This window comes from Microcebus murinus, chromosome 4 (assembly GCF_040939455.1).
Source record: "Microcebus murinus isolate Inina chromosome 4, M.murinus_Inina_mat1.0, whole genome shotgun sequence".
Lineage (NCBI taxonomy): Eukaryota > Metazoa > Chordata > Mammalia > Primates > Cheirogaleidae > Microcebus > Microcebus murinus.
In genome coordinates, this window is record NC_134107.1 from 75,823,970 (window position 1) to 75,836,557 (window position 12,588).

Here is a 12,588-nt window from a genome sequence, read left to right on the forward strand (position 1 = left end):
AAAAGTAGAGTCTACACAATAGAGTCATCCAGAAACTCCACCAGGACACTAACTTAACACCAGTCACAGTTCGGTTACTTAACAACATCATTTAATTATTGGTAGCTAGCCTGTAGTCATACCTAAAATTTGGAAGTCTGTGGAATTTTCAGTCTCACACTCATAAAAGGACTTGCATGTCTGAATCAGATCACTGCCTTTCAGAAGTCTTAGGTGTGCAGACCACGCCTACGGAGTCTCTATTCTGAAAGACAAATCTGATTCAGTAGTGTAAAATTCTACCACGGTGTTCCACTGCCTTTAAAATAAAATTCAACCCCCTTGGCTCGACCTGGTCCCCAGGGAAGGCCTTGCATGATCTGGCTCCTGCCCACCTTCTAGCACTCACCGCCCCGCCTCCAGCCCCCCGTGCCCTTCATTGCAGGGCCACAGCGACCCTCCTTGTGGCTCTCTGACTTGCCATGCTCTTGCTGACCTCTGGCCCTTCATCTATGAGTTGTCTGAAATGCCCTTTTGCAGACCTCTTTTCTCCCAACCATTCCTTCAGCTTGGCAAAGAAATGCCGAACACCTGGGGTCTCTTCCAAGACCCTCCTCAAGGGTCGCAGGACTTTCTACCCCCCGAGGTGAGTGAAGAAGGCCTGTCGCTGTGCTCCCATGACCTTGGGTGATAAACTCCATCACCGTGCTCATCACACTGTACTAAGACCACCCTGTCTGGTATTCCCATGACAATCTTTGCTGTAACTCATCAGGGGATCCACCAAACTGGCACCTTAAAACATTTCAAATTCAAGATCATAGAAAAATTATCTTAATTTGAAGCTACAGTACACAAAAAATCCAGCTAGGATTTCAGTGTTCCCATGAATGACCTTGAAAGGAAAGCTTGAGGAGAAGGGACAGTTACAGCTGAGATGAAATTCAGGTGTATGCCTTCCCCCACCCACCACCAGAGGAGTAAAGCTCGAGGCCAAGATAAGGAAAACAAATAGGCTTCAGGATAGGAGAATGTGTTTAAAAAGGAAAGCTCTATACTAATACGTAGCTTTGTTTCTTCTTCCGCTGTAGAAAATCAGTCTTTTCTTGTAACAGCCTAGAACCAAGTTCCATTCATGATTTCCTGAGCTAAAATGCTGTCGCACATTTTTATGTGAAAATATTTGGGAGAAAGGGCTACTTGGAGAGTAGCAGGGCTATTGCAATTTTAGTTAATTACTTATTGGCTACTAATTTATTAAGGTTCCAAATGAGACAGTGGTCTACTTCCGTGTTTTAGAAGTTGATATTCTGAGGTTTGGAGGAACAAATCACCCCCTGTTTCATTTCCCAGAATATAAAATCCATTCTAATTATTCCTTTGAGAACCTGACAGTTGCTTTATTGCATTTGGAAAATGGAAGTCATTGCAATCTTTCAAGAAAGTCAAGAAGGAAGGGGAAAAGTGTCTCACAGGCTACAACAATGTGACACCAACAACACTATGGACTCTCTGGCTAGATCTGGGGCCCAAATGGTGCAGTCCCCTGTATGGGCCACACTGGGCCTACCGGCTTCATCCACCAGCAGGGCAAGGTCACTTACGGGTTTCAAGCAAGGGAGTGAGCTGCTAAGACAAGAGTCTGTAAAGATCACTCTGCGTCCAAAGTGATGCTGGAATGGGGGAGGGGAAGCAGAGAAGCCAGTTAAAAGGGACTGGCAGTGCTCTGGGCAAAGGATGGTGCTGGCTTGGACTTAAGAGGTGGGCATGGGGAGAGCACAGTGGATGAATTCAAGATCTCCTGTAGGAGAAGTAGCGTTAGGACTTGGTGATCAGAAGAAAGAGAAAGGTGAATAACGACAGATGACTCCTCCATTTCTGGCTTGAAAGAGTTAACAGCTACATGCCTTAATGACATAGGAGAAGAGAGGTGGTCTGGAAAGGGGCTGGAAAGGAGGCCAAGAGCTAAAATCAACATATTAAGCTTGAGGTGCCCATGAGATGCCAAGTTTCCTAAGTTTGCTATAAAAGGTATAAAGGAGCTCACGGGACCAAACTCAGCCGGGACATGGGAAAGTTGCTTCTATGAGGATCCACGCTAATGCAGATATAGTTTCAGGGCTAAGAAAACACCCACCTTAACAGAAAAATGATGTTTGCATCATGCCACAGCTAGAGTAAAGAATGTGGCCTCATATTTTCTTCAGTTACAAACCTCATAAAAGGTTTGCTGATTTCTTGATACTGACGTTTTCAAGGATTCCCTGTAAAAGGTTGGTGCCTGGTCTTGGGCCTTGACACTCACGCTACAGGGAGAACCATCCTGTTTGGGGGATTCCAGATTAGTCTCCCATAGGAAAATGTTAATCTAAGGTAGTATCAGATGCAGAGGAAGGTCTCACAACAAAAGACCAGAGAGAATGGCCTATTTTAGGAAAACAATGATTCATTAAGATCACATCCTGTTCTTAATATGCCTCCTTCTAGACTAGACCTGGTTTCTTATTATGATGGGTCTATTTTCCAATTTCCCCATCAAAGCACAAATCAAAATGTCACTTGATAATCTGCTTTCTAATTAAAAATTGAGCCATTTAAAAAAAAATCACATTTAACTGAAATAATTCCACATAGCAATAAAGCACTGTGCTCTGCTGCCTGGACTGACAGAAACAATTTGCAATCATTTAAAAGAGGAAGGGAGGGACGGAAAGAACATTAGATACAGCTAGATTAAGCTGATCAAACTCCTGTTAGCGTCTTCCAGCTTACTCAGAGTAAGATGATGCCGCATTAATGTAAACTGATTAAATTTCCTGTATTTAAACAAGCCAAAACAACAATAAAACTTTCAAGACTGACTGGAAGGTCTCAGGAAGAAGGTATCTGCTTTTTCAATGAAGCTGCCTGGCCCTGGGCATGGGGTCAGACTGCATTTCTCAGCAGGAGACCAAGGCTCTCCTCCCCGAAAAGGAACACTGAGGGTGGGCAAGAGATAAGAGTCCCTAGGTTTCCAGCAATTTGCCATGGCTTCCAAAGGGAGGGACCAAGATGGTGTGGGGAGGGAAAAACCGAACTCCATTCACATTGGCTCATGACCTTCAGCAAGACATTGAACTTCGGAGCTTACTTCCTGACTTTGAAAATGAGAAGTTACCATTTGCCCCTGCCTGCTTCCCAGGATTAGAAGGAGAAGAAAACCTGGTGCTGTGTACGAGGCACCCTGCAGAAATGCAGAAAAGCACTCTACAAATGTAAGACAACACTGCTGGTTACTGTTAGGGAGGAAGGGCTGGGACAAGTCTTCCAGGGGGACGGCAACCAACAAAACTGATAAAATTAATAAGAAACATCTTTGTTTTTGTGCAGTAAACAGTTTGAGAAAGGGAATCTGCTGACTTGTTCATTTCAAGCAAAATGGTCTGGGTCAGTGAGGTGGGTTAAGAGACAGTGGTCCATGGGTTGCAGCAGACTGGAGGATCATGGGGAGGAGAGGGTCTGCCATGCAGCAGACAGGAGGGGCCACGACCACACTGAGACCGACCCCCACCCCGGGCAACCCCCATTCAACACCAGCCCCAGAGGCAGATGCAGGCTAGGAGTTGTGCTCCCACGGCCACCGGCTCACGGTGCTGCCTGTCACCTCCCTTCCCTATTCTGGATTATTGCTTTGAACATGGGCCCAAGTCAAAAAGAAGAATCAGATACAAAAATCTTTGCTGTTAGCTTCGTTTCACCAATACCCAAAAAGCGAAGGACAACTAGAGAAGACTAGAAGACGCGTGCTCACAGAACAGAGTCAATTTAAGAGAGATTTGTTCCTAGCACAGGCCTACAAGGGAGGAGGGGGGACATGCAAAGCAGACCCACAAAGGAGCTGACCTCGAGGAGGGAACGTCAGCCAACAAACGTTCATGGAGCAGCTCCTGTGTCGGGGCACAATTCAGGTACGCCCCGAGGAGCTCACTGGGACAACCGGGCGGACGGGCAACTCTCATGACGCGTGGAAGCGGTACGATGGCGGGCGGCGGTCACAGAGCAGCCCTGGACCGGCCAAGAGAGAACGGCAAGGAGGTCAGAGGAAGGGCGCTAACGGTAACAAACGTCAGGAAGGAGGAGAGAGTGTCACGGGGGTTCGGCAGCAGGAGAAACCACTGCCTGCCGGGAGGGAGTCCGAAGGGGCTTCACTTGCAGGGAGACCCGTCTGCTAAAGGCCCTGAGGGGTGCGTGGGAACCTGGCCAGGCAGAGGACGGGTAACCATCACACACTCGGCACATCTGAGGAATGTCGGGGCAGTCCAAGCGTGAGTTTCCCTTATGAGAGAATTTTTTTTTTTTACCTTGTCTTCAACTTCAAGAACTGTGTTTCAATAATTTCAGCAAACTAATTTCCAGTACAGGTGACTTGAGTTACTCCTGTTGAGAAATCAGAAGAAAAGGTATAATAGGCACTTCAAGGAAGAGGGGTTATTCCTCCATAGGCCCCCTTTTTTGGGATATCCTCCCCCACCCCATGCTGAGAGGGTGATCACACGCCCCACCCTAAACTGACAGGCTCAGGGACAGATATTTGTCACTGGCAGCTGCTCTGCTCAAGAGCGAGTGAGCTAGAGACAGACAGACAGACACACACACACACACACACACACACACACATGATCATGATGAAAGATGAGCAGGACCATGCAGCTCTTGAGTTTGAGGGGCTTCCCACACCTATTCCCAGCAGGGGGTCAAGCTTTGCTCCCTGCAGCCCTGTTGGAGATTCCTGCAACAACCTCCGCTAACCTAAGATGGCACGAGAGCACTTCTGTCCCCTGCAGCCAAAAATCACTGATTTAGAGATGAGAGATCCAGGGTTAGGACCAGAAAAAGAAACAAAAGTGGAGGGTGAAGGAATAGAGGCTTCTAAACTAAAGCCTTGGGAAAAATAAGATGAGAGACAGTGACCTGGGCCTCTGAACTGCTGTCCCCAGAGCAAGAGAGAGACATGCGAGGCAGGGAGCACAGCTGACAAGTACTCATAAACTCTCAGTGGCATTCGATGTTCAGATTAAGGGCCAGATCCTGGGGGGAAACGGCTCTAACACGGGCATTACCCATAACAAAGCAAAATGAATAAGAATTTCACTGAAAACATAAAGGTGGGAGGGAGGCTCTGGAAAGCATCTACAGCTGAGTAATAGAACAATGCCTATCATTACTAAGATGAGTATAGTTATCTCAGAGATAAATCTTGGTTTACAATGCCACCTCTTTTTTTATTTTTTTGGTATTAAATAATAAACATTTCTTATGAAGCTCAGCTGGGTGGTTTTTCTTCTGGTCTCGCCTGGTTTACCCATGTGGCTGTCGTCATCTGGTGGCTCAGCTAGATGGTATGAGATGACTTTGCTCCCGTGTAAGTGATTAGTACTGGCTGCCTTTTTATTCTGCTTTAATGAATATAAACATTTTTTTTCCTGAGAGCTTCAAAGAGTTATGCCCAACCTCTATCCTTGCCATCTTTTTTCATTAGTTGAGTTACTTGATCAAGAACTCACCTCCTATGGGGATTCAAGAACCTAGCCTTTACTCACACCCTCTACTAGGGAGCCATGATTTTGGTGAGGTTCACAGACTATGTAAAAGGGCAGGAAGATGGGGAGGCAGAAGTGGAAAGAAGAAGGCAGTCGGTTTTTCAGGGGCCACGAATGCCAAGTTAAGGAGTCTGGACTTTATTTTAGCAGCGGTGAGAGTCAAGGTGACTTTAGTCTTGTCCGTATTCTCTAAGAGATAATTATCATTCCGAAAATATACAGTTAAAATTGGGCTCCAGAAAGAAAATATGACCCAAACCACAAAGACTGAAACGTCAGCTGGAAATTAAGTTGACAGCAAGCCACAACCTCTATCCTTGACAGGGTCCCTTGCTTGCTGCTGCTGGCTCATTAGCTACAGCAAAGGTCCACAAGTTTCCCCTGGGTTCTGGGCTTCTGAGCAGCCTGGCACTCCAGGGGCATCAGCCTTCACTGAGCAGGGTACGAACGATGACAGGGACAGCAGCTGGCCTGCAGAACAGACGAAGGGCAGCCCTCCTGTCTGCTCGCCCGACTCCTGGCCTGCCTGTCGATTCCAGGCAGCAGAGATACCTGTTGCTTTAATCCAGCCCCGCCACTCCTCTCTGCAGGCCCCGGTTTCCTCATCCATAAAACATGGGAGGGAGACTAGACCCGTGGTACTCACAGCATAGTCTGCAAACCAGTGCATTCCTCCAACTCTGCTGCCAGTTCATAACCAAGTAAGTATGAAATTAAGAGTGCTTAGAAGCTGTTATAGCAATATGATAGACACTGCTATATAATCAAGCATATGATCAGTGGAACAGAGCACAGACTGGTGTATGCGTTTCCTGAGGCTGCTACAAGCTTTGCTGTAATGAACTACCACAAACCAGAAGGCTTAAAACAACAGAAATGTATTCTCTCTCAGTTCTGAGAGTCAGAAGTCTGAAAAGAAGGGACAGGCAATGCCACGCCCCCTCTGTAAGCTCCAGGGGAGAATCCGTTCCTTGCCCCTTCCAGCGTATGGTGGCTGTTGGCATTCCTTGGCTTGTGGCCACATCACTGCAATGTCTGCCTCCATCTTCACACTGCCTTCTCCTCTGGTGTCCAGTCCCCCTCTACTTTTCTCTGGTAGGAACATTTCTGATGCACTTAGGGCCTACCAAATAATCCAGGATGATCTCAACTCAAGATCCTTACTTAATCACATCTACAAAACCCCTTTTTTCAATTAAGGCAACATTTACAGGTCCCAGGGATCATGAGATAAGTATGTCTTTGGGGCCACCATTTAGCCCACTACCATGGGCTTGAATTCACGTGGGACTAGCAATGCACGGCATACACTGTATGTTCATGTCAGTTACCAACTGAGGAAAAAACAACAATCATCTTGTGTTTCCAAACAGCCTGAGCAGCAATGGACCACATGACCTCTGATGTAGTAGGTCCCTTTGAGCAGACACACCCCACACTCCTGCTCCTTCCTCTAGAGCACAGAGGCCTGTGCTGGGCAGGACCAGACAGCAAGGGGCCCCACCAGGAGAGGAAAGCAGGCTAGCAGGTGGCAGGGGTGCAAAGTGCAGCTGCAGACTATTCCCTCGGCCCTTCCCCACATGGGTCTCCCAGCCCATCTAGCAGGCAGTGCAGGGGCTGCCGGCTCCCCACTCCATCCTCCTGTCCCTCACATGGCTTTAGTGGCACTGTGATTGAACTGATACATTTTCCGTCCCAATGTGTCTCCTTCGTCCCATCAAATGCTCAGAGTTTTAAATGTTCAAGTTTGAGAACAGAAGCAAAACTGTGTCACTGAAATCCTTGTACACCTAGCACTGCCCTGCTATTGGCATAGCCTCTCCCTCCACACTCCTCCCCTTTAACCTTGAAAACACGCATGAAGTTTCCAGGCTTCGTAACAGAATGGAGAAGGTATACCTGGAGACTTGACGAGGCAAGGATTTCATTTTGCATCTTGCCTTGCCAGAAGACAGCTTACTAAAGAAACCACGATGTTTTGTGTCTCCTTGCTGTTACATTTCAACCGTAAAGGCCAGACTCTGTCAAAATACTTGAGAATGTTTAAAAGCATAATACACAATAACAGGTATGGCCATGGTAAAACAGGCACTTTTCATCACTCAACTAGTGGTAGGAGTATAATAGGCATAGTCTTTCTGGGAAGCAATTTAGCAAATTCGTATTAAGTGGCTTAAAATTGTACACAACCTCTGATGTTGCAATTTCATTCCCAGAACTCTACACGGGGGAATGAATCTGAAGTAGAACGAAATTTAATGCTCAATGATATCTATGACAGTTACATATGAGACAAAAAGAAACAGCCAACAAAAGGAAACGATTAGATAAATTATGGTAGATTCATAAAGAAAATCTTATGCAGCCATCGAAAAAAAATTTTACAAAGAATTGTTAATAAAAATAACAACTACTATAACAGCAGTTAATCCTTACATAGGCCAGGCACTATCCTAAGCTTTTTAGGCATTTTATGTATATTAATCCTTTTAATCCTCATACCAACTCAAGGAGGTAGGTACTGTCATTCCTATTTTACATATCAGAAAGTGGAGGCACCAAGAGTTAAGACACTTGCTCAAGGCCATCATGCTAGTAAAAGATAGCACTGGGATTTGAGCCCACACAGTCTAGCTCCAGAGTCCACACTGTGGGAGGCTGAATAATGGCCCCAAAGATGGCAGGTCCTAACCCTGAAACCTGGAAACGTCACCTTAATATGGGAAAAGGGTCTTTGTAGATGTGATTAAGAATCTTGATGAAAGAGATATCCTTAATTTTTTAGGTAGGGCCTCAATGTGAGTGTCCTTGTAAGAGAGGTAGATTTCTCACACACACATATACACAAGTGATGTGAAAACCAAGGCAGATAATGGAGGGATGGAACCTCGTGCTCAGGAATGCTAGCAACCACCTGGCCACCAGAAGTCAGAAGGGCAAGGAATAGATTCTCTCCTGGAGCTTCCAAACACAGCACAGTCCTGCCTATACCCTTGATTTTAAACTTCTGGCCTCCAGAACAATGAGAAAATAAATTTGTTGTTTCAAGCCACTCAAGTCTGTGGAAATTTATTGTAGCATAATAGGAAACTAATACAAGTCCCTGTTCCGTGCAGCTCTCAACACAAGAAAAAGTATTCATATGTTGCATGGAAAAAGAAATCAAAATCTGTACACAATGATCTTAATTAGGCATATGAAAATATATGCAAATACAAAATATTTGTAGTGATTATCTCTGAATGGTAGAATTGTGAGTAATTTTTAGCATTATGCCTTTTTCTATTTCCCCAAATTTCTACAATTAGTATGAATTATTTTTACGAAGAAAAGAAAGTTATTTTTTAATTAGCAATTCATGATATTTCTGCAACTCTAACTCAATCAAAAGAGATTAGAAATCAAGAGGTCCAAAACCCCAAGAACTTTCCTAATTCAATCTCAGAGCAACACTGGAAAACGCAGCAACCCAGATGGCATTCTCTCTAATGCCAATGCCATGCCAACCCATGGCATTCTCTCTATTTAACCGTCAGTCTCTTGAAAGCCTGTTAGTTTTCAGACTCTGGTGGGAACATGATGCAGCTCAAGAAGTTCCTCGCTGTGAAGCAAGAGGATAACCTGGAAAGGTAAATGTTTTCCTGCCTATCTACCCATGCAAGGGGGCAATGGGAGATTTTTATGCATTTCCAGAGCTCATCTAGCCCAAAGTCTGTGGCCAAACACCAAGAACCAAAAGCATCTGTTAATAAATATGTAAATGTTTGATTCTCTACAGGTGACTTCACAGAATGAAACATCAAATTAAACACTAGCCAAATCTTCTTTAAAAAGTCTTGACTCCAAAGCTATTCTCTTGCAAAACCCTCCCATCATCTGTCCAGGCAGTCACAAGACGACAGGCCAATTTTACTGTATCAACATCATGTCCTTTGATTAAATATATTCATATAAGTAGTGTATTAACATTTTCCCCAACACGTGGGCAGTAATGGTTCAAAACAGAAAATAGGATGGGTTTTTCTGTTTTGCTGTGCATGCAGAACTGAAGACTCATTGGTTCCCAGCTCAGAGCAGGGGTGTAGGAAATGCATGTCGGATGGTATCATTCAATCACCCTATCCAGTGCAGTAAGTTACAGGGTTTGTCCTATAGTCCTAGGTCTTTCTAAACACATTTATGCATTCTTCATTCAGCCCATCAACACAGATAAGCACCTACTATGTGCCAGGCAGTAAGAGAAGGTTGTCTCATACATTAAAAGACCATCCCTTCAACACGCTACACTCTTGGGTGATAGAGTTGGGCAAATGATCAATATCTTTACTGATCTTCATCAGTTGTTTGGGTCACAGAGATGCCAGCAGTAACAGATCACTAAGAGAAAGACCTAAGCAGGCCTAGCAGAACTTTGAAAATGGGCAAAACAAAAAACAAATGATGTAGCACTGTGTACCTTCCTACATACACTCACATAACACTTGCAAGTCCAGTGATTACTTGATGGCTATTGTATCTCTAACTTAATCACCCACTTCATATAAAGAGTATACTAACATTTCCCCAACTGTTTTTTGTTTCACTTGCCATTGTATTTTCACATCTAGCAGTGTCTAACTTTAAGAGGTATTCATTAATTATATGAGGTATAAGTTAAAGCAAGTATGAACATAGGTCATTAATTTCCTCATCTGTAAAAATGAAAAGGCCAGGTTACATGATTATTCCCCAAGGAACCTAATCCTGTGAGTTATGCCAAGAAAAGAAGGCTTACAAGTTATTCGGCTTGGGAAATATTACATTCTGTGGCCTCCCATTCCCTTTAAAGATTCATAATGCACAATATACAATAAGGGATCTTAGAAATCCTGCGATTAAAAACCTGTGTGAGCATTCCTAAATCTAGTTAACTACAGATACCCTTTCATCAAGACTTACTGATATCACAGAGAACCAATGTTCTAAGGAAACCCTAGGAATACTAACCTAAACTCTTTGTTTATTCAAATGCCATTTATTAAGCCCTTGAGATGATGATGATGATGGTGATGAAGATAGCTAACATTCAATGAGTGATTACCTTTGCCAGACACAGTACTTGGTGCTCCTGCCACCAAGATAAATACAAAACCTGGCTCACAGTCTACAGTTTACTAGAAGAGACCACTGCACACATGATTACTACAACCAGTATTAGCTGAATACACACACACCTAATACATGTATACGTATGTGTATATATGCATCCATATGTGTATATGTGTGTATATGCACACACGCACAGGGATGGAGAGGAGGTGCCGGTAAAGATGAGTGTTCCAGGCAGAAAGAGCATGAGCCAAGGTACGGGAAGCAAGAAAGTCTAGTGCATGCCAATGAATGATGAGCAGTTTGGTCTTAGCCAGTGGTTTTCAAAGTGTGGTCCAAGACCCTTTCCAACGGTCCTGCAAAATCAAAACAATCTTCAACTGTGTATACATTTGCACTGATAGTACAAAAGCAGTGCCAGGTAAAACTGCAGGTGACTTAACATCAAGGCAGTGGCATCTTTCTATTTTGTAGTCATTGCATCCTCCACTGCTACGCAATCACAGTTCTTTTTCAAGTCAATTTCACCTAAGAATGTCCTTGGTGAAGCAGCAAAAATTACTAATCTTATTAAATATCAACTCTTGAGTAAACATCCCTAATACCCCATGTGACAAAATGGGAAGCACTTATATAACACTTCTGCTGCTGCAGCCAAAGTATGACGGTTGTCAGGAAGAGAAAAGCACTTCGGTGACTGAACTGCTGTTTTCCGCAGAACACCATTTTTACTTGAAAAAATAACTGACAGAAAAACCACGGTTACTCAGATGTGGGTATTTATAAACATTTTGTCAAAAATGAATATGTTGAGCCTGTTATTTCAAGGAAAACTGGCAGTATTTGTTGCTAAAGAGAAAATTTGAGCTTTGAAGCAGAAATTAAAATTTTATAAAACTTGTATCCACCACTGTGAGTTTTAAAGCATCCCAATACATAAAGACTTTTCAAATGAGACTGTTAGTGACATTAACAAATGTGATACTTAGATATTTTTCTAAGTGGTGACATTAAATGTGATATTTTGGTATTTTCCAATTGACTAATACATGATGTTACAAAATGATGCGTAAAAGAGCCTATCAAAATGCATGATAGGTCACAGACTTTAATGTAACAGAGTATGAAAAGTTCATTGATGTGGTTTCAGATGCCACATTGCCACAAACCTTTAAGAAATTGCTGGTTAAGTTCTGATGTAGTTTCAAAAACTATCCACAATTACTTGAAAAGGCTATTAAACTATTCCTCCCTTTTCCAACTATATATCTGTGCAAGGCTGTGTTTTTTCCATATAGTTCAACCAACACAACATATTGCAACAGAATGAATGCAAAAGCATTTGTAAGACCCCAGCTGTCTTCTATTAGGGCAGACATTAAAAAGATCTGGAATCAAGTAAAACAGTGTCACTGTTCTCACTAAACGTTTTATTTGGGGAATATTTATTTTTCAGTAAAAACTTTACTTATCATGTAATGGGTTTATTGTTATATTTCAACAAGTTCAATAAATATTTTTAATCTTTACAATGTCTAATATAGCAAATACTACTAGATACAATCTATATAAATAAAAGCTCCTTGGGGAATCTCGATAATAGTTAAGATTTATGCAAAGGAGTCCTGAAACCACAAATTTGAGAACGGCCGGTCTAGTCTATTGGGGGCAGGAAGCTGAGGTGTAAAGAGGGCAGCAATGGTCTCCACACCATGAGGGGTGTTCAGAACTGATCCCACAAAAGCCAACGAAGGGTGCCAAACACCATGGTGTGGACAGATTTGCCTTTTAGAAAGAGCAAGGACTCCATAAAAGTGCCCTCTGCTCTGTGAACATGTGATTCTGAAAACAAGTAGGTACAATGGGAAGTCAAACTGCAGGGCATTGAAGATCTATTAATACAATGTAAAAAATGAAATACGCATTTCTGCAAAAGAGAAGG

The 12,588-nt window shown here is 43.4% G+C and overlaps 1 protein-coding gene across 7 annotated transcripts in view; it reads right to left on the reverse strand.

The window, feature by feature from the left end:
• SMCO4 (single-pass membrane protein with coiled-coil domains 4) overlaps nucleotides 1-12,588 on the reverse strand; it is a 62,172-nt gene that overhangs the window by 17,726 nt on the left and 31,858 nt on the right. For 4 of the 7 annotated variants that reach the window (XM_076002427.1, XM_076002429.1, XM_076002428.1 and 1 more), the window contains exon 2: nucleotides 4,320-4,395. The exons of 1 other annotated variant lie outside the window; for it this stretch is intronic. Coding sequence is in view for 2 of the 6 variants with exons in the window: in XM_076002424.1 (XP_075858539.1) it covers nucleotides 3,862-3,977 (116 nt within the window). In the remaining 4 variants the exon portion in view is untranslated. Of the gene's footprint in view, nucleotides 1-3,861; nucleotides 4,024-4,319; nucleotides 4,396-12,588 lie in introns of all 7 variants that reach the window. 2 more of the 7 variants (XM_076002424.1, XM_076002425.1) reach the window with 1 other exon arrangement.